General features: G+C 56.8%; 1 protein-coding gene and 1 long non-coding RNA gene across 3 annotated transcripts in view; one reads left to right on the plus strand and one right to left on the minus strand.

The window, feature by feature from the left end:
• LOC135365550 (uncharacterized) overlaps positions 1-12,752 on the minus strand; it is a 28,913-nt gene extending 16,161 nt beyond the window's left edge. Inside the window, exon 1 of the long non-coding RNA XR_010413596.1 lies at positions 9,344-12,752. This is a non-coding gene — a long non-coding RNA (uncharacterized LOC135365550). The remainder of the gene's footprint in view (positions 1-9,343) is intronic.
• Positions 12,753-14,446: 1,694 nt separating this feature from the next.
• HMGA1 (high mobility group AT-hook 1) lies at positions 14,447-23,729 on the plus strand. 2 transcript variants are annotated; one of them, XM_045866723.3, is made up of 6 exons: positions 14,447-14,604; positions 14,848-14,955; positions 18,320-18,498; positions 20,271-20,354; positions 20,994-21,044; positions 22,365-23,729. In XM_045866723.3, the coding sequence occupies exons 3-6, from the start codon at positions 18,364-18,366 to the stop codon at positions 22,416-22,418; spliced, it is 324 nt and encodes a 107-aa protein (XP_045722679.1). In that variant the 5' UTR covers positions 14,447-14,604; positions 14,848-14,955; positions 18,320-18,363; the 3' UTR covers positions 22,419-23,729. The 2 variants fall into 2 exon arrangements, with proteins under 2 accessions (XP_045722679.1, XP_045722680.1); XM_045866724.3 differs by having other exon boundaries at positions 18,320-18,465.
• The last annotated feature ends 67 nt before the right edge of the window (positions 23,730-23,796 follow it).

A 23,796-nucleotide genomic window follows, 5' to 3' on the forward strand; every position in this document is an offset into this window, starting at 1 on the left:
TAGTAGATGTAGTTAAGATGAGGTCATAGTGGAGCAGGGTGGGTCCTTAATCCAATACGACCAAGGTCCCTATAAGAGAAGAGACACAGACATACAGAGAGAATGAGTGTGATGAGAGGCAGATATGGAAGCGCTGCAGCTTCAAGCCAAGAACACCAAGGATGTGGGCAAGCCACCAGAAGCTGGAAGAGGCAAGGAAGGATCCTCCACTAGAGGCTTCAGAGACAGTAATCAAATCCTGTGGATTTCGGACCTCTAGCTTCTCCACCTGTGAGACATGAGTTTCTTTTCTTTCCTTTTCTTTTTTAAGATTTTATTTGTTCATTTGAGAGTGAGAGAGATCATAAGCGGGGGGGAAGGGTAGAGGGAGAAGCAGACTCCCCGCTGAGCAGGGCGCCTGTCGCAGGACTCAATCCCAGGAGCCCAGGATCATGACCTGAGCTGAAGGCAGAGGCTTAACCGACTAAGTCACCCAGGCATGCCTGAGACATGAGTTTCTGCTGTTTTAAGCTACCCATTTTGTGTGCTTTTTCAGGGCGACCCTAGGAACTGAGCACAATCGGTATGGGGAGAAATGACAGCTTTTCTCTGTTGGGTTTTTCCCATCCATTAACACGGTACGTCCCTCTTTATTTAGATCTTGGTTGCTTTCATCACCATTTTATAGTTTTCAGCATAGACATCCTGTGTATGTTGGATTTATACCCAAGTGTTTCTTGTTTTCCTTCTTTCTTTTTGGATTTTTTTTTTTTTTTAAGATTTTATTTATTTGAGAGAGAGAGACACAGCGAGAGAGGGAACACAAGCAGGGGGAGTGGGAGAGGGAGAAGCAGGCCACCCGCTGAGCCGGAAGCCCCATGCGGGACTCGATACCAGGACCCTGGGATCATGACCTGAGCCGTAGGCAGACGCTTAACGACTGAGCCACCCAGGCGCCCCTTTTTGGATCTATTATAATAGTATTGTCTTTTTAATCCGTTTTCAAGTGTTCATTTCGAGCATAAAGAAATAGGATTGATTTTTTTTTTTAAGATTTTGTTTATTTATTTGAGAGAGAGAATGAGATAGAGAGAGAGAGCATGAGAAGGGGGAGGGTCAGAGGGAGAAGCAGACTCCCCGCCGAGCAGGGAGCCTGATGCGGGACTCGATCCCAGGACCCCGGGATCATGACCTGAGCCGAAGGGAGTCGCTTAACCGACTGAGCCACCCAGGTGCCCTAGGATTGATTTTTGCGTGTTAATCTTGCAACTTGCAGCCATGATGAACTCAGTTATTGTAAGAGTTCTAGAAATCTTTTTTTAAAAGATTTTATTTTACTTTTTTTTTTAAAGATTTTATTTATTTATTTTAAAGATTTTATTTATTTATTTGACAGGTTGAGACACAGTGAGAGGGGGAGTGGGAGAGGAAGAAGAAGGCTCCCGGCCAAGCAGGGAGCCCAATGCGGGGCTCGATCCCAGGACCCTGGGACCATGACCCGAGCCGAAGGCAGATGCTTAACGATTGAGCCACCCAGGCACCCCAAGATTTTATTTATTTATTTGAGAGAGAGAGAGCACAAGCAGTTGGAGTGGCAGAGGGAGAGGGAGAAGCAGATTCCCTGCTGCGCAGAGAGCCCGATGCAGGACTCGATCCCAGGACCCTGGGATCATGACCTGAACCGAAGGCAAATTGCTTAACCAACTGAGCCACCCAGGCGCACCTTAAATGCTCTGCTCAGCGGGGAGTCTGCTTCTCCTCTTGTCCCTCCCCCTTGCTCATGCTCTCTCTCTCTCAAATAAATAAAAATCTTTTTAAAAACCTGCAAAAAAAAAAAAAGATTTTATTTTTAACTAATCTCTACACCGAACATGGGGCTCAAACTCACAACCCCAGGATCAAAAATCGCATGCTCTTGCGACTGAGCCAGCCAGGTGCCCTGAGTTCTAGAAATCTTTAGCAGTTCTGATGGCATTTACTCTCTTTGAAAAAATATATATTAATTGCTACAAAACATTCCATGATACTTCACTCTTTAGGTTAGCAATTCCCTCCTGTTGGACATTCACATTGTTTTCTTTTATTATTATTACTATTATTATTAATGATGGAATGAATTTGATTCTGGGACATAAATCCCTGACCTCTTTTCTAACTGTGTGAGAGCAAGGATTCCTAGAAATGGGATTACAGGTCAAAGGGCTGGGCCCTCCTCAAGTACTACACATGGCTCAGCTACTTTCCAGAAAGGTCAAACTAACTCATTCCCATCAGCTACATGTGAGAGCACTCAGCGTGCTGAAACATTGCCAGCACTGGGAATTATCATTTTAAAGCTCTTTGCCACTTGATAGGAGAAAGACAATATTTCCCTTGCACTTTAAAGTAATCCTTTCTAAAATGCCAACCTGTCCCACCCCTGCTAAAAACCTTCCATGGCTCCCTATTACCTTTGGAATAAAGCTGAGGCCCCAGCTGACAGGTAAGCGCCCCAATATCAGCTCCCATTACTCCATTGTCAAATTCTGTGGCTTCCTTTCCCTGTACCTGGCACTACGGCATGCCGGCTCTTTCTGAAACCCACTGCAAAAGCGCCTTCCCTGCAAGGCTCTGCCCATACTGTCTACTCTGCCCAGAACGCAGGTGTGCTCGCCCTGTCGGCCCCTTCCCAAGGTATCCAAGAGAGGTTGAGCATGTCCGATCTGGAGCCAGACTGACTGCCTTCCAGCCCAGCTCTGCTGTGTGGCCTTGGGAAAGTTATTCAGCCTCTCTGTGCCTGCATTACTGCATTTGTAAAGTGGCAGGAAGAACAGCAGCCACTTCAGAGTGTTGTTGGTAAGGATTCCATGAGTTAATAAAAGTATCAGAACCGTGTCTGGCCCTTTGTAAGTATTAATACATCTTAGCTACTACTATTATTACTGTTATTCATAGCTGTCCCCCCCCAACCCGGCCTGTCACCCATGGGAAACAGCCCACATCACTCCTCTCACTCCACTGTGTTGCTTCTTAAATGCATGAGCCTCATGTTTCTCACTGAAATGAAGCTAACAACCCCACACACCCGTTCAGACTCACTGTGATGACTTAAAGATCTAATAGGTATCCAAGTGCTTTTGAATGTTGTGTATCACTCTGCTGAGGGTTGTCATCTCTGCCCACCCCTTCTCTTGGGAGGAAGGAGCAGGGTGTGAGAGCTGCAATTCCCTGGGTGCCTAGCACCATGCTGCCTCATTCAGGGCACACCCCGCAGCCCGGCAGTCAGGGCCCTGGCAGGACGCGGAACCCAGCCCAGGGGCTTCAAGAGGCTTTAACGGAGGGCCGCTGGTGGAGTGAAGAGGATCCATGTGGGGCGGGAGGTAGCATCGGCACCAGCAATGGGCAGGACGTCATTGTGTCATTGTGACTCCCAGGGCTGAAAGGGTAAAGGGCAGATGTAGCGGAGCTTGAAGATGCAGGGCAAGTCACAGCCGCAGCCGGACCAGGGGCCAAAGCAGGGCTGGGGCCAGGGAAAGAGTACCCTGACTTCTCCTTCCCTCTGATCCCCTTCCAGTGGGTGCTGCCCAACAGAAAGCCAGCTGGCAAGGGGGCCCAGGCCCAGAAACGGTCAGAGCAGGGGCGGATGGGGAGGGTAAGGCGGTGGATGAAGGGGGACTAACAAGCACAGGGGGGCAGGATTACCGACCACCACCACCTCCCATTTTGCAGATGAGGAGATTGAGGCCCAGAGACAGGAAGACACTTGCCCACTGTTAGGGAGGTGGTACGGTGGAGCTGCGAAAGGACAGCAAGCTGGGAGGCATGGTCCCTGGGCCCAGCCTCCCGGGACAGGCTGCCGGCCCCTGGTGTTAGCAGCATGCACTGTGGCAGCGCCCAGGCACCCCTGCCTCCCTCCTCTCCTCCCTCCCTCTCACTGGTCACTTGTCCCTTCCTCTCGCTTGTCTGCCTTGGCCCGCGTGAAGGCTTTTGGTTCTCTCCTTCCTGGGTCTCTGCGTCCTTCTCCACTTTCTCTCCCTCTCCTCCCGATTTCTTAGCCTTCTCGTCTCCGGCTTTCCTGTCTCTGTGTTTCTCTCAGCCGTTCTTTCCTACATCGCTGGCTTCCTATCCACCTCCCCCCTCCCCCAGAGCTCAGCGTCTCTGCAACTCTCCTCTGGACTGTCCCCGGTGCCACTCAGTCTCCCATCTCCGCCGCGAGCACCCAGTCCCTGCACGCCCCGCCCCCTGTCGCCGGCCCGTCCCTCCGCCCCTGCCGCTCGGTGGCAGGGCCCGGGGGCGGGGACAGCAGGGCTGGCGCGGCGCCCGGCCTGAGTCACACGCATGAGGCAGCGTGAGTCAGGCGCGGAGGGAAGTCCCTACGGAAGGGGCTTTCGGAGCCGTAATCGAATCACAGGGAAAGAGAAAGTGTTCGGACGTTCCTTTGACACAGTGACCTTGTGTGAGCCCGAACCGGGCACACCCCCGACACCCTACCCGCAGACAACAACACGCCCCCCCGCCCCGCCCCAGCCCACCACCCCCGGGTGCGCGGCCAGGGTCCCAGAGGGTGTCTGTTCCCTGCGCCTCCACCCGGCAGTCCCTCTCCCAGCTTCCAAAAGGCTCAGCCAGCCCGGCTGGGCAGCGGCCAGACCTCACACCCCTTCCCCACACCCGGGGCAGGCACGGTGTCAGGAAGGAGCCCCTGCAGGTTGACCAGGTCACCTTGTGGGGCTAGGCTGTGTGGTAGGAGATGGGCTACTTGGGGTCCTTCAGGGGTGAAAGATCCCCTCCCTCAGGCTCTCCTCCTCACCCTCTGAGATTGGCCTGGGATCAGATCGGCTAGAGGCTAGATTCAATTAAACAAATCTTTATTAAACACCTATAATAAAATCCAGTGCCAGCCTCTAAAAACCTGGGATAGGACCAAGAAGACCATGAACAAAATATGTTGACCCCTGCCCTTGGAGAGCAGATATTGGGAAGGGGGGGCAATAAATAATAAGCGAAGAATCAAGAATCTAGACCAGCACTGTCCATGGAAATAGAAGGGAAGACACATATGTGAGCTTTTCTGGTAGCCATATTAAAATGGTAAAAAAGAAATACGTGAAATGACCTTGAATAATATATTGCATTTAAGGCAATATGCCCAAATATTATCATTTCAACATATAATCAATATACACAAAAATTAGTGTTTCTATGTGTGAGGGTTTTTTTGGTTTTTTTATCCCAAGTCTTGGAAATCCAGAGGACTTCAGACTTCCCGCACATCTCAATTCAGACTCAGCCCATTTCAGGTGCTCAGTTGCTACCTGTGTCTGATGGCAACAGGAATGGGCAGCACTGCCTAGATGTCCGATAAGGGGTATGGAATAAAAAAAGTAGAGCAAGGTAAGGGGGTGGGGAGCGAGGGTGGGGGAGGGGCGGGAGTCAGAGCACTGAGACCTGGCGCATTCTCAATCCAAGTCACCTGACCTTGCTGAACCCCAATTTCCTCATCTACAAAATAGAGACAGGAATCCTCCCGTGTGGATAGGAGTAATGAGCACTCATTAAATGTTCTTTTGGTCCCCACCCCTCCAGCTGTCTGTACTAGCGGCCAGCGAGTTTGCACAGGCTCCCAATCTCAGAGTCACACCCCTCCACCCCCAACACTTACTGGCCACCAAAGGTGGCTTCCTTCCCACCCCACCCCCAGTCCCTCCACCTTGTATCTATCTCTACCCCTTGCTATAGCAAGATGACTTAACCTCTCTGGACCCTGCTGTCACGGTGGGAGGGATACTTGGAGCTCCGGAAAGTATTGTGGACTTCAGGGGACCAGCCACGACTTAAGCTGAACCCAGGCCAATGCCAAGGCAGGTGGGGGTGGCACCAGGTGCCAACTTCATCATACTGGGAAGGTGAATTCCATCTTTGAGAACTAGTAGAAGAATTTCTGCCGGAGAAAGACATCCTGCTCCCCAAACCTCCCACCAAGGGTAAAAGTGCCACAAAAAGAGACGCATAGGAGTCGTGGGCAGAGCCCAGGAGCAGGGGTTGAGGAGAGAGGGCCCCAAGCCCCTGGGGTTGCTGCGGGAGGGGTTCTGGATCACCTTTATACACCCCACCTTCAGGGCAGGTAGGCCAGCAGGCCAGCAGGCCCACAAGCCTAAGTGAAGGCCAGGATCAACAATTAGCCCCTTCCTGGGGGACTCCATGGCTGGGAAGAGGCCCCAGCAAGGCACGAAGTGGGGGATGGGAGCAGGCCCAGAAGTGGCACAGACAAAGGAGGCAGCAGGGTCTGGGCTTGGGATGCAGACCGCCCTCGCCCCTCACCCCACCCCACCCCACCCCCAAAGCCTGGGAATTGGCAGGGCACCCTGGATGGTGACCCAGAAACCTGGCTGTCAGCAGCTCCTGCCTGGCACTGCCCACATCGAGCTCCATTGCTTCCCGCAGGAGTCCCTGGCAGCTGCCAGTGGGGCAAGTCCTTGGATTTTCTCTGCCCACCGGCTCCCTCCTCTACCCCTAGAGACTCACCCCAGACTCTCTAAGGTGGCCCAGATCCTAGTCTCTGTATTTCCTGTCATCCAGACCTCAGAGTGGGGAAAGGGGAGGGGATGTCCAAGCCTAGGTTTACCCTCAGACTGACACTGCCCACCAGGGCCATTCAGGTATTCTAGTCCCGGCGGACCACCGACCCCCTAGTGGCTGGGTTCCTAGAAAGTAAGAAAGAATGTCAGAACACAAAGAAGAGCGCCACTCAATTCGCGGTCAAGACTGGGCCTAGGAGGACCTACGACCCCCAGGCCTCATGGGGTGGGAGAGAGGCCTGAAGGCTGGGTGAGCAGGGAGTAATGAGGTTTAAGCCGGCGGGGAGGGGAGCCGACCAGGCCCGTCCGTCCCCGCCGCCATCTCCTAGCCAGATTCCAGACCAGCAGGCTCGCCCTGCTCCGCCCGCCTCCCTCCTCCTCCGCCCTCCCGCCAGTGGCTACCTCCCCTCCCCCAGCCCGCTTCTCTCCCCTCCCCCAGCTACCCACTTCCTCCGCCCCTCCCCCAGCCCCTTTGGCTCTCATTCATCCATCCATTCACCAAACTTGTGCTGAGCGCCAAGGCCCCCTTAGGCCCTGGTGCGAGGCTCGCGGGTGGGGAGAAGAACAAAACAAAGCCCTGGAGGATTCCGACAAATCCCGGGCCTGGTGTTGGCTCCTCCCCTCACCCCCAGCCCACCTCCTCCTCAACCCAGGCCCCCCGCCCTTCGACCTCCACCCTGCTCGCCTTTCTCTCCTCAGACTCTGGCCCGCCTGTGGGGCCGTGAGCCCAGCCCAGGCATCCCACGTGCTGCTGGGATCAGGCGGGTAGCACGTCCCCCTGCCTATCCCCACTATGGAGACCCCAGAGCCATGCTCTCAGCCCTGAGAAAGGTTCAGGGTGGTCTGGGGGGGACAGAGCACTGGGGGACCCAGGACATATGCCAAGTGGAGCCGCAGGACCCAGCTGGGACCCCTGCAAGCCCAGAGCTCGGGTAGGAGGGAAACTCCCCAAAACAAGCGGTGGAGGGTAGTCACTCTTGAAGGCTTCAGGGGTCATATTCCCCTTCCGCAGCCCCAGCATTTAGTGAAGGAATAGACACAAGAGAAACAACAAGTTAAAGACCACAAGAGATTCTCCTGAACCCTCGGGGCATGTTCCCAAAAGAGTGTGACGAAGGTGAGAGCAGGTGGCTAAAGCTACAGGCCTTGGGTCCCCAAGTACTAGAGTTGGTTAATGAACTGACATGGACATCCAACCCCAGAGGGCATGTGGCCTGGAGAGAAACCCAGCCCGGGGCCTCAAGCGGGACTCCAGAACGCACTCCAGCCCCCAGAGAACAGGGTGCCTTCAGGCCCCAGAGAACAGGGTCCCAGGCCCGCAGTCGCTGCCCTAACGCTTCCTTCCACTGGCTCGCACGGTTGGGGCTTTCACAGACTATGGGGCTTTAAAGTGTGTGCATTTTCAGCCGTTCCTGTTTGGGGCCCTGTATCTGCAGAGCCTGCTGCACGTGGACATTGTCAGGTAGCTCCTTTAAGTCTTACACTCACGCACAGCATGCTCTGGAGAGCTGCCACCCCTGCCCAGCCACCAGCAAGCCACCCAGCCGGTCCACCCCAGCCAAAGGGCCAAGATGGTTGCCAGTGGCTGCCAGTTCCTGCTGACTAAACCTGAGACCAAGGGGGGGAAAAACCACATTTCCCCTGATTGCTGGCAAACATACTATTTTTATTGATGATTGTTAAGTAGAAAAATCATATAGTATGTGAGAAATTGTTAAATGTTGGGGCTCCTGGGCGGCTCAGGTGGTTAAGTGTCTGCCTTCGGCTCAGGTCATGATCCCGGGGTCCTGGGATCGAGCCCCACCCTGGGCTCCTGGCTCAGCAGGGAGCCTGCTTCTCCCTCTCCCACTCCCCCTGCTTGTGTTCCCTCTCTTGCTGTATCTCTCTCGGTCAAATAAATAAATAAAATCTTTAAAAAAAAAAAAAAGAAATTGTTAAGTGTTATGGGGGGAAGCATGATAAAGTAGATGAATGACTGCAAGGGCAAATGTGCAATTTTACATAGTGTGGACAGTAATACTGAACAGAGACCTGAAGGCAGTGACAGGGTGAGCCCTGAGAATATCTACAGGAAGAGCAGGTCAAGCAGAGGGAATGGCAAGTGCAAAGGCCCTGAGGTGAGCTCTTGCCTGGCAGGTGAAGGTGTGGGGAATATCAAGGAGGCTGGTGTGGCTGAAGGAGAGCAGCAGGGAGGTGATGAGGTTGGGGGTAGGGCAGAATGCAGGGCCTCGTGGGCCTTTGTGAGGACTTCCTTTTTACTCTGTGAGATGGGAACCCCTGAAGGATTTTGAGCAGAGAGAGGTGGGACATGCCTTATGTTTTAGGTGGAAAGAGATTTAATACCAGGAATTAGGTGCTTATAAAACCGTTGGAAGGGCCAGAGGAGCTGACTCTAGGCTAGGCCTCCTGAAACAACACAAATGAACTGCCTCCCTCTGCTTGGATCGGGGTAGGGGGACGGAATGAAGAGGCCCCACCCAAGTAGCTGAGCTGTGACCCAGGGGCAGGAGGCCCCTCTGCCTCTATACCTGCCTCTTGACCCCAGTAAAGCTGGTAACTGGACATTGTATGTGCTACAGAAAAACCCGAGTCCCCACAGCCCACACAGCAATATTTCCCTCTCCTTGCTTCCTCCAAATTTCACTCTTTCTTTGGTGGGACCTAATTCACATCCAAAACTGTGTAGGGAATGGGAATTGGAGGGGGGGCACATTTCAGCAGGTACTGCACTGTTGGAAGTATATTGCCATGTACTTGTCTGCCCCCCACCGGCCCAAAGTATACCACTTGAAGACTGGGAATGTAGCTACCTAGTTCAAGGCCACATCCCTGGTGCCTCTCTTGGTGCCTGGAGGGATCCATCTGGCCGGGCTGGGAGAAAGCAGCAAGCCCACCGAACCTGGGAATAGAAAGCAGAATACCAATCTGTTTCATCTCCCTGAGCCTCAGTTTTGACACCTGTATGATGGGGGCAACAGCATTACTGACCTGGGAGGGGTATTGAGGGATCTGAGAACACATATGCATTTAGTATGTGCTCATAAACTCCTTTTCCTCGGGGTTTTCTGAGGCTAGAGAGGAGCGGGGCTTTCCTGGGTTTCAGCCCTGAAGAAGAAAGCTGACAAAGTCCATGCAGCGTGGGTAGCTAGCTCAGCGCATTGGGGTGCCTGCCTCCTGGGCCTTCCAATTCATTGGAGAGGTTTTCCCTTGAAAGTTGGAAGCAGAAGAGGCTCTCCTCCCATTCTAGGCCGGCCAGGCCTCCTGGCAGCAGAACTTGGGGTCAGCAGGGCCTGGAGACCTGACCCTGCCAGATGACCAGATGCTCTAAGTAGCTGGGTGACTCTCCGAGAGAGTGGTCAAACACTGTGCGCCAGGGTGACCCTATATTTGAGTTGTGTGGGTCTATCCTGGTTGATATGGCCCTGGGTCATTCCCGGGTGTACGCCCACTGTCTGGTCACGACTACTAAGTACCCCCTTTTACTCGTAAGTGTCCTGCTCGCCTATAATAGCTGGGCGTACCTATCCTATGATCCAAGAATTCCTTCCCTAGGCATGTACTCAGCAGAAATTTGCACATCTAATCACCAAGACATATTCTGGAACATTCACAGCGGTACTATTTGTAATAACCCCAAACCAGAGCCCATCCAAATGCCCTTCAACAGAATAGATACATAAACTGTGGCCCAGTCACACAACATAACTGTGCAGCAAGGAGAAGGAACATTCTGCAGCCACATGCCACCACATGGATGAAACTCAGACATAATGTTGAGCAAAGGAAACGAACTCAGGAGTATGTCACTTATGATTCCGTCCATACAATGTATGTAAAAGGGGAAAGTACAGGAAGCTCTTAGAAGTGGGGATGGTAGTACCTAAGGGGGGCTGGAGATGGTTTCTTGATCTGGGTGCTGGTGACACAAGGGTGTTCCCTCTATGAAGGTGCATTGAGGGGGCACCTAGGTGGCTCAGTCGGTTAAGCGTCTGCCTTTGGCTTGGGTCATGATCTCCGGGTCCTGGGATCGAGCCCTGCATCGAGGACTCTGCTTTTCCCGCTCCCTCTGTGATCTCTCTTGCTCTCACTCTCTCTCAAATAAAGTCTTTTTTTTTTTTTTTTAAATGCATTGGGGCACCTGGGTGGCTCAGATTGTAAAGCATCTGCCTTTGGCTCAGGTCATGATCCCAGGGTCCTGGGATGGAGCCCCACGTCTGGCCCCTGGCTCGGCGGGGAGCCTGCTTCTCCCTCGCCCTCTGCCTCTCGCCTGCTCACGCTCTCTCTCTCTCTGTATCTGTCTCAAATGAATAAATAAAATCTTAAAAAAAGAATGCATTGCGCTGACACAAGATTGTACATTTTCTGCATGTACACTTTTCATCAGTAAATGTTTACTTTAAAAATATCCTGGTTTGGGCAATAGGCTAAACTATTCTTGTTCCTCTTCTTCCCACCTCCTCCCATCTACCTTTCATGTTGGGCTGGACATAGAACATTATCAAACCTCATCCCTGGGACTTGCAGAAAACCTCGACTAACCCAAACACTACATGAAACCATTCACAGTGGTCTTTCTCTCGACTCTTCTAAAAGCTGTAGCTGACTCAGAAAATGTAAATTGAGAAGTAAATATGCTGACTGGAAAGATGTACTGAGACATGAATCCCTAGGGAAGGCTTAAGGGACACCCCAACCTACTACAACCTCTGCATTTCCAAGCTTGGACTGGGAGATTGTCAGGCTCCCACCACTTAGCGAGGCTGGGGAAGAACGAGCAAACATCAGGAAGAAGTGCAACAGCTGAGGGGAAAATGAGCTTAACCTTCAGCTGTCCTGTAATACAAAGTTGATCGGAACTCCCCATTCCTGTTGGGTTCCTCAAGTTCACTGGGTTGTCCTTGTGGAAACTGCGTAACCCAACTCTGACAATAAGAAAATATTTCATGTGGGGAAGACCAGTTCTGACGTGACCAATTCCCCTGGGATTCCTCAGGCCTTAACCAACCAGGTTGATGCCCCAGGCCTAGAATAGCTCTTTCTTCCTGCATGCTCCCCATAGCTCCCACTTATCCAAATGCCATCATGGCCAGCTCAAGGCTTGCTCCAGCCCATCTCCTCCAGCAGACTAACTTCCCTGACTACCCTGAGTTCCCATCCTCTCTCCCTCTGTAGCATCTACTGAGCCTCTGTTTAAGGGCCTGACCCCCTCGTCTTAAGTTTCAAGAGCCCAGGGAACTTTACTTTGTTCACTGCTTGTACCCTAAGAGTTTGGACCAGTTCTTGGTACACAGTAGGCCCTCAGTAGGTACTGAATGAATGAATGAATGAATGCACGCATTCTGCCTCATGGCATCGCCTGGATTGCTCCTCCACTTTCTCTGGTGTGTTCCTGGTTCTGATTCCTCTAAATACGAAACTTGCTGGAGCAGAGACTGTATCTTATTTATCTCTTTTTCTCTCTACCACTCACCCTGCTGCTTAATACTTAATGAAGGAGGAAGGAAAGGAAAGGAAGGGAATTCAGGGCATCTCTAATCCAGAAAGCATGGAGGTCAGTGGGTAGTTAGGTGGATTACAAGGGTGTGGGTAATCCTGAAGAGAAGCAAGCTACCATATTTGCCCACAAATGTATTTATACCTGCCTCCTTCCAGAGAGGATTTGAGGTGGCTTACAAAAATACGCGTAGTACAAGGTAAAAAAACAAGTCGGTGAGAAAATCAGGACGAGGGGAAAAATAAGAGTAGGAAAAATAAGATCAAGTCGGCTTGTTAGAAGTGGGCCAAAAAGTTGGCCAAGTTTTCCCACAGCCCCTGGAGGCTGAAGTCCCTCTCCCTTCCCCACCTCCCTCTGGGAAGGCCACAGGACACAAGCCACGAGCGCAAGGCAGAGCGGCCCCAGGTAAGCTGCGTCCTGGGAAGGGGCCTACCAGGACCCTTCCCACGCCTCCCAGGCCGTCAGCCCCGGAGCTCGGGCCCGGCAGCCCAGGCGGCCTCGGGGAGGGCTGTGTCCGAGGGGCGCGCGGTTCTGTGAGGGCTATCCCCGGGCCAGACATGGGGGCCCGGCTTGCTGGCGGGGAACCGTGACCTGAGGGGAGTAGGGCAAGAACTGAAGGCTCGTTCCTCCACTCAACGCTGCAAAGGTTCTCGAGCTAACTCAATGCCTCCAGCCAACTCAACTCGCGGCCTACTAAGCGCGCGCCCGGCACGCAGGGCACAAAGATGGAGGGAGCGGCGCGCCTTCCACCCCGCCCCACCCCCACCCCCCGGCTCCAGACAAAGGGGCAGGCCGCCCCTCCCCCAGCCTCTCCCTGGCGTTCCCCTCCACCCTCCTCTCCCCTCCGGCCGCCCTTCGGTGACTTCCTTTCCCCTCCAGGGGCAGCTTGGGCACTTCGCAGGAACTGCGTTTCACCTGGGCGCGGGGCGGGGAGCCAGCGCGCGGAGGGCGGCCTCCCGGCCCACCCCGAGCCCCGGCCCCGGCCGGCCCCAGGCCCGCGCCCTCCTCTTTGAGCCCGCTCCGAGGGCCCCCAGCGCCTTCCCGCCCAGGCGCCCCCGCCCCCACCCGGCCGAGCACGTGCTGCCCCCGGCCCGGAGCGCCAGCCCGCCGCCCCGGGTGGGGGCTGGGCCCACTCCCGGCTCTGCTCCCCACCCCCACCGGAAACATTCCTGAAACATTCCTGAAAGTAGGAGGCCCGGCCCCTCCGGTTCCCCCACCCCGCCTCCACTCCGGGCTCAGGGTTTTCCTGGCGTCCCCCTCCATCGGCGGCTCGCCCGTTGAGGAGGGGGCTGGGCCGGGGCTTCGGCCGACCGGGGAGGAAGAAGGGGAGCAAAGAAAAACATGAGTCACAGCCGTGTGTCACTGGGCCGCATTGCATTTCCCTGCATCACGGGAGGTGTGGAAGGCCGCCTCGGGGACCAGGGGCGGGGAGGTGCGCCCGAAAAGGCCCCGGGCCCGGCCTGCAGGGCGCGCCGCTCTAGACAGCCCCCTTTCTTCTCCCACCGCCCTCCCCGCCATCTTTCCACTTTGGCTTCCTTCTCATTCGTGCAACAAGTCTTTGTTGCGCCAGGCGCCGGGCGGGCCAGGCGTGGCGGGTATGGCTTGCGTAGACCAGTCCCTGCCCTCAAAGTGCTTCCAGGCGACCAATGGCTCACGCTTTCTTATTTTTCTTAAAAGTCACAGCGAAGAGGGCCAGGGCACAAAGTGGGAAGGCATCTCCCAAGACACCATCCAGGTCACCTATAGGAATGAATCCACCCTCAGGTTTACCTGCAAGCGAGCCAATCGTTTGTTTCGCTTGGAGGCTGCACCTTGACTACGGCTCACTCGCGGCCATTAGTGAGCGAAAACTCTGGATTTCACAAGTTTCACGTTTGAATTTCACAAGACTTGTATTTCACCAGTCAGCCACACGCAGGCTGGCACTGAAATGCACATGCTGACACCTGTCCGCCCAGGGGAAATCTACGAGGCGCCTAGCTGGGCGCAGGGGGCGGCGGGTAGGCCGCGGAATTCTCACAGGCGCCTCTCTCTCCACCCCCTCCCGCCCGCGCGGACCCCGCAGGCACGAACGCCCGCCCACATCCAACGCGCTCCGCGGGCGTCAAACCCATACGCCCGGAAGGCCCCTAGAGGTGACTCTCCCGGGGACCCCCCCTTCCGTTGCAGGCTGTAAGGATATCCTCCCCTCCCCATCCTCCGCGAAAAGCTCCCCGGTGCTCCCCCTCTGTGCACCTTCCCATGTCTCCCGGCCCGGGACAGTGGGGAGTGGGCCGTCGCCTCGGGTTCCCAGCCCAGGCCTCCCGCGCACCCGCCCCCAGGCACCCGGTCCCGCACGCCCCTCCCCGTAGTCAGCACCCACCCGCGCGGCGGCGGCGGCTGGCGGGCGGCCGCCCTTTTAAATCCCCGGGCTCATTTGCATGGCCCCGCCCCCACAGTGACACGGCTGGCGCGGGCGGGCCCGTCCCCTCTGCCCCTGGGTCGCTCTTTTTAAGCTCCCCTGAGCCGGGGCTGCGCTCCTCTAATTGGGACTCCGAGCCCGGGCTATTTCTGGCGCTGGCGCGGCTCCAAGAAGGCGTGAGTTCGCGGCCCCTCCGGTGGCTTCTTTTTTTTTATATCTACCATTTAATTAAATTATTTATTTCTTGAGGCCGCGCACGGGCCGTGCCTAGCTTCCTGCCCCTCGCCATCCTTCGGGGGAGGGTGAATATTTTTGTCCCCCCGCCTGGATGTGACAGATAAATACCCCGCGGGGGCCTGGGCGGCGAGCACGCGGCGGCGGCGGTCTCTGAGCGCCTCTGCTCTCTCTCCTGGTTTCAGATCCGCATTTGCTACCAGCGGCGGCGGAGCCAGGCCGGTCCTCAGCGCCCAGCACCGTCGCTCCCGGCAGCCCGGAGCGCGCACCGCAGGCCGGCGGCCGAGCTCGCGGTGAGTCGTCCCCGGGGCCCGCGGCGGCGGCGGCGGAGGGGGGCGCCCGCGCCCCCGCCTGCACGCCGCCCCTCCTGCAAGCCGCCCAGGGCTGCAGCGCGCGCCTCCGGCTTTATTCCCAGGCCGGGGCTGCGCGAGCCGCCGGCGGGGGAGGGCCGCGCGGCGCGGGGGCGGGTGGCGGGGCCCGGCGGCGCGGGGAGGGCGCCCGCACCCCTTCCCCCGCGCCGCGGGCGCCCTGCGGGGGGGCGGGGACCCGGGAAAGGCGCGCGGTGGGGGAGGGGGCGCGCGGCTGCGGCGAGCGCGAGTTGTGCACCCGGCGGAGCCCGGTGCACCTCGCGCGGCCGCCGCTCCCGCCGCAGCCCGAGCCCGAGCAGGGGCCCGGGCTGTGGGGGGGGCGGCGGGGAGAGGAACAGGCTGCGGCGCAGCTGGCGAGTGGGGGGCCGGCGCCCCCCAGCCTGGGGAAGTTCTAGAAGTGAGGGGGATGGGCAGGAACCCCACAATTCGGCCCTGTTCCCGCTCGGCCTTTTTCCCGGTGTCCCCCCTACGCAGATGAGGCCGAATCGCGGGCCTGGGTTTGGGGCTTCACCCCGACCCCACCTCTGGCCCGGCCCGCGCCTCTTCAGCCCCCAGGGCCGGGCCTGCCCTCCGCCCCCACAAACAGGTTTCTCTGCTTTGCAGGGCTCTGTTGGAACTAGTCCCTTTGACTCCCCGTTTCAATTTTTTTTTTTTCTGGGGCTTTATTTTGCGGGGAGGGCGCGGAGGGAGGTGGCTTTCTTCCTCTACCCCGCGCCCGCGCGCGCCAGGTTTCCTGCCCCAAGGCGGGCTTGGGTGCCCCCTCTGGCAGGAAGTGGGGCCGGGTGCACCCGCGTGGCGGTGCATGCGGTCGGGGTGCACCAGTTTCCCGCGCCTGCAAGAGCAGCCCGTGCCCCTCCCCCCGCGCGCTCTGGCCCCTAGTCCCGCCGGCCGCCCTGCAACGGCCCGGCGCAGACACTTGCAGAGTCACCCTGGGGCCGGTCTGGAGCAGGGGGCGACAGGCACTTAACCAGGCTCCCGGCGGTTAAGGAAAGTGGCGGGCTAGAGGGGTCGCCAGTAATTTACGCTATCCTGCTCGCCAACTTGCTGTGTGACCTTGGGCAACTTATCAGGCCTCTCTGGGCTACTTTTTTCCGGAAAACAAGGAAGCACCATGATGATTTCCTAGGGTCGTTCTCGTGGACTCCCTAAGCATTTGAGGAATACACATTGCATGCACGGTGTACGGAGGGGACAAGCTTGAGGCCCAGAAGGGCTTATTACAAACAAGGATTCAGGTCGGGCCCTAAACATGGCTTCGCCTAGCCAGGCCTCTGATACTCAGAAACAGGTGGAAGAGACAAGCATTTGTTGGTCTCACCAGAGAGGGCCTCAGGCCTTCACTCCGTTCCTGGAGGCCTGGATGAAAGGGGGGTCGGAGAGTGAATTAAAGGGTTCCCAGTAGTAAGAGGTGGGGGGAAGCTCCAGATGATGCAAGAACTTTCCCGGAGACCCATCAGGATTCCCAGGCATGCTGGGCCAGGCTCTCTGGGATTAGGGGCTAGCTTGGCCCAGCTGGAACCCCCTCTGTGAGGGGGCCTTCAGCAGACCTCATGTGAGGTCAGCACTCATTTCGGCTGATTAATTTTGATGTTTAGTTTGAACGGGAACCTGTGGTGTAATAGAAGATTCTAATCACTGCCTGTAATTACAGAGCAGGCCGAGCCACTAATGACGGGGCAGGGTAAATCACCAACCACCTTGTTCAAAAGGGTCTTCAACTCTGAAATATTGTAAAATAGAATCGTTACCAGACAAAGTCTCGCCGTCTGGAGAATCTTGATGCTTGAGGCTGGGGGCCTCGAGCCCTCCAAAAGTCACAAGTTTGGAAAAAAAAAACAAAAAACAAACTTTTTTTTCCTCTCGCTGAGTTAAAATTGGAAATTGTCTGAAAATCTGAAAAGGGGAAAGAAAAGTCATTTTCGAACGTTCTAGTTCTCATTTTGATTGGAGTGAGGACTTCCTGTTGTGGACATATTTTCACTATGAACTGGTTTGATCCTTGGCATCAGTGTGGAAAGGTGGTTGAGGGAGATGTCTTAGCCTTACCCCCATTTTACAGATTGAAGGTCTTTTAGAAGTGAAGCCGCTTGGGCCCACCCTTTCCCAAGAGCAACCAGGGATTGGTTACCAGGGAGGTGTGGAGCCATGGGTCTCTCAGGTCTTGTGGCTCTGCAACTGGGAAGACAAAGGGGGATTGGACCGGGTGGGGGGAAGACCGTCACTGTCTTTTAAGCTTCTGGAAGAGGCTCCCAAATATGGGGTGCCAGGTGCTCCTTGCAGTGGGAGGTTTTAGGTAAACTCAAAATTAGCGGGGCTGATTAAACCCAAAACAGCCTTTAAGAAGAGGGAAGATGCTAGAAAAGAACCAAGAAGCTTTGAGGACCAGCCCTGCCAGGTAGGGGAGGGCAGCTAGCATCTGTTAGAAGGATTTCAGTGGAGAAATTCTGTCCCTCCTGAAAGCAGGCACTAAAGGGGAAGATCTCATTTGACCCCAGGTGGTGGGTGGGGTAGGGGAAAGGGGAGACCCACCTTTCAGCTTTGGGTTTGTTTTCCTCCCTCCACTACAATTTCAACCATCTTCCCCCTTCCCAAAACTATTGCCAGCCTTGAATCCCCAAAGCTCTACCCCAGGGAGAGAGCGGAGAGGAGAGCTAACTGGTGGGATGGGCACCAACCCGGGCCAGGTCATTGGTGTGGAGCGTCAAGGTTGGCCCTGTAGCATTTGGGCATGAGGCTTGGGCCATGGCGGATAGGCATCACTGTTGGCCAGATGGGCCGGGGGCTGGTGCCCATGGCGGCCGGATGTCCAGGGCTTATTCCCTCTGCTAACCTTTCCTCCCTTGTTGCCTGCGAGCTGCTCAGGCTGGGTTTTCTCTTAAGGGAAAGGGCAGCTGACTAGAGAGAGGGACCCCGAGGCAGTGAGGGGCCCCAGGGCAGTGAGAGGCCCCCCCATCTATACCTTTGTCCAGGTGGCCTCACCCACAGAAGCACATCTGAGCTGGCTCTGCCTCTTGGGCCTGTGCCCTGTGGGGGTGGCAGGACAACAAAGCACCCTTCTGAGCAGGAGATAAGGAGCTGATTAGGGCCAACGGCCCAGCCCCACCCTTTAGCAGCATGCTGGGCCCGGGCAGACCCTGCTCCATCCCCAGATCCTCAGCAGGGCAGGAATCTCAAGTATCCCCAGGAGCAGGCAGGGTCCCACAGTGCCCCTTGACGGTGGGAATGGTGAAGAGGGTAGAGGTGGACAAAGCAAGGTCTTGCATTTAAAACAACTTCTCCTGCTTCCCAGCATCCCAGCCATCGCTCCTCCACCTGCTCCAGAGAGAAGGGAAGATGAGCGAGTCGAGCTCGAAGTCCAGCCAGCCCTTGGCCTCCAAGCAGGAAAAGGACGGCACTGAGAAGCGGGGGCGGGGCAGGCCGCGCAAGCAGCCTCCGGTGAGTCCCGGGACGGCGCTGGTAGGGAGTCAGGTGGGTGTCCGAACCTTTGCCTCGGTTTACCCCTTTGGGTTAGGGAGGTGCCAGGTGTCTCAGCAAGTGAAAACGAGCAGAGGGCTGCAGAATCGTTGCTGTGTGTGTGTATGTGTGTGTGTCCCCCAAACACACGCAGCACATGCCGACCCTGGTCAGCTCCTGAGACCCCAGGAGAGAAGCGGGGGGCTGGAAGCCCTGAGCCCATGCCAGACCATCCAAGCCAGAAGTGACCTCGTGGTCACACGGCCGGGGCTCACACCCTGGTAACTACCCACCCTTTACTTCCAGGCTGTCATGGACCAGTGCCTTTATAAAAACGTGGTAAAGATGAGTCGCGTATACATATAAGTTCCGGTTTCTAATCCTTAGACTCATTGCACATACTACTCTGTCCATTAACCATAAACATTTCTAAATACTTAACTGTCAGTTTCTGGATTTCCGAATCCCAGGACCATAACAGAAAGCTCCTGGGCCGGCACCTGTCCGGGGTCCTCACTTCGTGTGGCCCTGGGCCAGGCTCCGCTCCGGCTCTGTAAAAGGAAATGGAAGCCCGAGAACTTAAAAATGTGGGCAAGTTGGCGAGAGAGTGATCCTCGAACCCTGGTGCCATCCCCCGCTGTGGTCCCATGGGGTTAGGTTAGCTGGCACTCTGGGGCATGGGGCACACTAGGGAACCTGGCCAGTCAGGCTGTGGGGGCCACCTATCATGCGGTGGACATCTTGGATTCTCTCAGAGGGGCGGCGGCTGGTGAGGCCCAGCTTACTTCCCTTTCCCGGGGAAGAGGACAGGAATTGAGGTCAGTCCTTGCTCTTGGCATGGTGGGCCTCGGGCTTCCCCATCTGTAGGATGGAGTGCACGGTCTGTACTGACTTCGGGGAGACATGAGCCATGAGGAGTCTGAGTGGTGGGCTTCAGCTGCCTCTTCCAGAGCCCACGGTGTGTGGAGGGAAGTCATTCTCTTAGTCTGGTTCCCTCGGCCTCTCCCTCGTGCCTGTTAGCTGGGGTCCACAGAGGGGTGTCCGAGAAGGGGGTGTTGGGTTACTGGACCATGGTTCTAAACAGCCCTTGGGCAGCCACCCCGAAACCGTAGCTGACATGCCTTTACTGCCCAGCTTCTATGCATTATGCAGCAGCTTTTTATTCTGTCAGGCTTATTAAAATTTTAGCGGCAACCACGGCAGAGATCTCGGTTTCCGACATCCAGGCGTAATTCCTTCTCTGGGAGGCATGGTGGCCTGGAGGGAGTCTAGTTTGCAGGTAGAGGCTGGAGGCCTCCCTCTAGTGTGGCGGGGTATCCTTTCTCCTCTTTGGCATCCCGCACAGAGAGTAGGCAAGTGTCTTGGCCCAGTGCTGGACACTTCCACACCCTTCATTTAGTCTCCTGATAGCCTGTGAGCTAAGTCTTGTCACCGTTTACAGTTGAGGAAACCGAGGCCCAAGCATCCCATGTCATGCCCAAGAGCTTAGAGCCCAGCGGTGGCCAAGCTGCCCAACAGGGTCTTTCTGCCCCCATGCCACCTTTCCCTTTTCTGGTTTCTTGTCCTCTTGTTGTCACAGGGAAGTGTGGGAGGGGCTTTGCAAAAGATGGTCACAGTGAGAACTTGAATCACAAGGGCTTGCCTGCCATGGCTCCTGTGGATTTCTGGGTCAGGGTGCTGGCTTGCTGACTTCAGTCTTGCTGGGGTTAGGGAGAGAGCTGTGTCTTTTGAAAGGGGTGGGACAGGTGGCATTTGTGGGTCCCTGGTTACCCCATCTATCTTTGCAGAAGGAACCCAGCGAAGTGCCAACACCTAAGAGACCTCGGGGCCGACCAAAGGGAAGCAAAAACAAGGGTGCTGCCAAGACCCGGGTGAGGACACAGGATGGGGATGGCCCCTCGGCCCATGGCCACAGCTGGGGGCAGGTCTGGGAGGGCACTGGCCTGTCCTGATTCTGTCCCCCGCCCCCTCTTCCCTGACATGGGTGGCAGTGGGTCTTGGCTAATTGGGGAAGGCAGGGTGAGGACTGAAACCTCACTTCTGGGGAAATCAAGTTAGCAGTCCTGCAGCTCTCCTTGCCTAGAGAAGGGCGAATCGGGAAGAGGGAAGGGGGGCTGTTCCACCAGTCCCTGCGCTGAGAATGTTCCATTCCGGGGTCCCCCTGGATCCCGAGGGAATGGGGATGAGCAGGGAAGGCTGGATTCCCAGTGACAGCAGCCTCTCAGAGAGGTTGTTTTGTTTTTTATTTTATTTTTTTCTGAGACACGACTCATATCCTCTGAGTCATGGGTGGAGGAGGGAGTGGGGGGCGTGTGTGTATGTGGGGGGGGTGCAGTGTGGCTGGCCAGTCATCACCAGCTGGAGTCGGGTGGGCCTGCTGGGGTGAGAGTCCCAGGCTGCCCTGAGCAGAGGTAGGTAGGTCTGCCCCTTCCCACTGGGGCACTGGTCATTGGGTGAAGACTGTCCCAGGGACATTTTTGACTTAGTGGATCTTTTCTCTGGCCATCTAGAAAACTACCACAACTCCAGGGAGGAAACCAAGGGGCAGACCCAAAAAACTGGTAGGTGAAGGGACGGCGGTGGCGTGGTTTGCTGGGGAGGGCGTTTCAGAATGGGTGATGCTGAGTCCTGTGTGCTCAGCGGGGAAGGATGGCTGTCTGACCTGAGCCAGGAATAGTGCGACATCATCACCCTCCCCAGGTCTAGAGAGGGAAAGGGATCTGCGTGTGGCCCAGTGTGCTGGCACCCAGCCCAGGGCTTTTAAAGGGCTGTGTCCATGAGAAGTAAGGGGTCCCAGGTACAAACCAGACTCGACCCCTGCCCTGCCCTAGCAGAGGGTGGGGCTCCTTCTCTTTCCTCTGCTCCTAGAACAGACTCAACTTCTAGGGGGACTTGGAGGCCATCTGGTCTCCGTCCCCCGCCCTCATAATTGAAATGAGGAAAGAAGGCTCCATGAGCAGAGAGGGTGAGGTCTGTCCTCACCATGATCTTGGGTAGGGAGGAAGAGGCAGCAAAGGAGCTCGGCCCTGAGCGGTGTGGGTAGTGCCATGTGGGAGTTGAGAGGTGATTCCACACGGAGGCACCTCCTCACCTGGGACCCATCATCCGTTTCTGAGCCCCCAAATAGCTGGTAACAGGAAGGTGGGCTGAGTCAGGAGGCTGCCTCTAGGGCCTACGCTGAAGTTAAAGGCCACCCCAGCCTTGTTTCTCCTGGCCCTTTTCTATCCCCCAACCTGTTCCCTGAACTCCCTGAGGCCTTCATTCCTCGAGCTGAGCCACCACCAGGGTGAGGAGGGGGGTTAGGGGATGCTGGCAGGGCCCCAGGAGTGAGTAACAGGAAGCGAGTTGTTTTGGAGTTTGTGCCTGGCACGGGGGCCGCAGGCCCGTGTGGTGTGCGGACATTCCCGCCCAGTGAGTGAGCCCCGGCGGCACACACTTCCCCTTCGTCCCCGCCCTGGCCTCGTTCCACAGCCCCTGTGCTGCCCCTGCGGGCCAAGGCCACCTGGTCCCCCTGCACTGCACCCTGCAGCTGCCCCTTCCCGCCACCTCTCCCTTCCCCCTCTACAGAAAGCCAGTGACTTCCTCACTTGCCCCAGTCCGGTGAGGCTCCGAGCTCTGCAGGTTCCCCCCCCCCCCACAGGTCCTGGGGCCGAGGGGGCCTGGCTCTGGGCGAGAGCAGCATGTGTGTGGGGTTTTTTTCCCTCCCTTTAAATTCTTCCTTTTTTATGAATGAAACTGGGCCGTGGAGGTTGCTGAGTCACTCACACACTCAGCCCTGACTCATCCCCCTTCTGGAGAGCCAGGGAGCCCGGGGAGTGCTGGGGGCCACCCTGGCCGGCCGCCCCCGCCCCCCCGTGCTGACTGGCCTGCCCACCTCACAGGAGAAGGAGGAAGAAGAGGGCATCTCGCAGGAGTCCTCCGAGGAGGAGCAGTGACCGCGCCGCGCCGCCCGCTCCTTCGCCGCCGAGGAGCAGTTTCCCTCCGGGACTGGACAGCGCCGCTCCGCTCCCCCCGCCCCCCCCAGGCCCACGCACCGCCGCCACCCACCTGCGCCCTCCGACCACACTACACAGCACACCAGCCGCTGCGGGGCCCCAAGGCCCGAGTGGGGAGCAGTTTCCCGTGGTTTTCAGCGAGCCCTCACCCACACGCACACTAGCCCTTCCAGACAAAGCCGACTGACTGCCCACCTCGCCGCACCCTGCCCCTTCTGCGTCCCCATGCTCTGGTGGGGACGCTGCTGACTGGGCTCTTGGTTTGGGGGGGTCCCTTCTGCTTCCCCGTTCTTCTCTCTGGCTTCCCACTAAGGGGCCTGGGAGGGCTCCCCTGGCCTTAAAAGGGGCCCGCGCCCCGTCTCATTCTGATCTGCCCCGCTCCACAGCACTGGCAACAGCAGGCATGGCCACTGGGGGGCGGCGCTCGGCCCCAGGAGGCCCCCCGAGCGGCCTGTGTCTCCCGAGGTGCGGCGCACACCCACTTTCCTTCCCTCCTCCCTTGCCTGGTCCTTGCTCTAGGTCGGACGGCCCCCTTTGGGCACAGGAAGGAAGGCAGGAGGGGTCTGAGCCCCCTACTCTGAATGGGCTCCAGCCCACCTCCCCTCCCCCCCCGGAATCTATTGCCGTGAGGGAAATGCAGTCCCCCTTTCTCCAGGTGAGGTCCAGGAGGCCCAGGTTCCTTGCGGCGGCCTCCTCAGGTGGGCTGGAGCCCCTGCCCAACCCCATCCGCTTCCACCCTAGGCCTCAGTTTCCCCTTTCCTCACATGGGGCACTAATAACAAGGAGCTAGCCTTGCCCACTCCCACCCTTCTGCTCCTCCCCACCCCCCAAGGTTCTGGTTCCATCTTTTCCTCTGTTCACAAACTACCTCTGGACAGTTGCGTTGTTTTCGTTCCATGTTTCCATTCTTAGACATCCGTCATTGCTGCTGCGACCAGCGCCAAATGTTCATCCTCATTGCCGCCTCCTGTTCTGCCCACGTTCCCCTCCTCTGAGAGGCTCTTAGGGGAAGGGGCCCGGGCAGAGCAGGCTGGGTTACCGACCACCCCAGTCCCAGGGAAGGTGGGGCCCTGCCCCTAGGATGCTGCAGCAGAGTGGGGGGGGGCCTGTATTGACCGTCGAGGGTGTAGGGTCACCTTCTCCCCCCTGTTCTGCCGGGGAGGAGGGAGCCATTATTTGTCCCAGCCTGGGGCCCCCCCATCTGGTTTCCTATTTGCAGTTACTTGAATAAAAAAAAATACCTTTTCTGGACCGGAGTCCTTCTATGGTGGGTCCCTGGGGTTAGGTAAGGGTGGAAGCCAAGGACCTAGTTGGTGGG

The sequence above is a fragment of the Mirounga angustirostris genome, unplaced genomic scaffold, assembly GCF_029215605.1.
Source record: "Mirounga angustirostris isolate CCGP_5_RB_7025 unplaced genomic scaffold, mMirAng1.0.hap1 SCAF_8, whole genome shotgun sequence".
NCBI classification, from domain to species: domain Eukaryota; kingdom Metazoa; phylum Chordata; class Mammalia; order Carnivora; family Phocidae; genus Mirounga; species Mirounga angustirostris.

What these genes read in the sequence shown, in the direction of transcription:
- HMGA1 (XM_045866723.3), top strand. Translation starts at nt 18,364, where the DNA reads ATGAGCGAGTCGAGCTCGAAGTCCAGCCAGCCCTTGGCCTCCAAGCAG. An exon ending in CGGCGCTGGTAGGGAGTCAG is followed by an intron (nt 18,499 to 20,270) that starts GTGGGTGTCCGA and finishes CTATCTTTGCAG; the next exon opens with AAGGAACCCAGCGAAGTGCC. An exon ending in GGGGCAGACCCAAAAAACTG is followed by an intron (nt 21,045 to 22,364) that starts GTAGGTGAAGGG and finishes CCCACCTCACAG; the next exon opens with GAGAAGGAGGAAGAAGAGGG.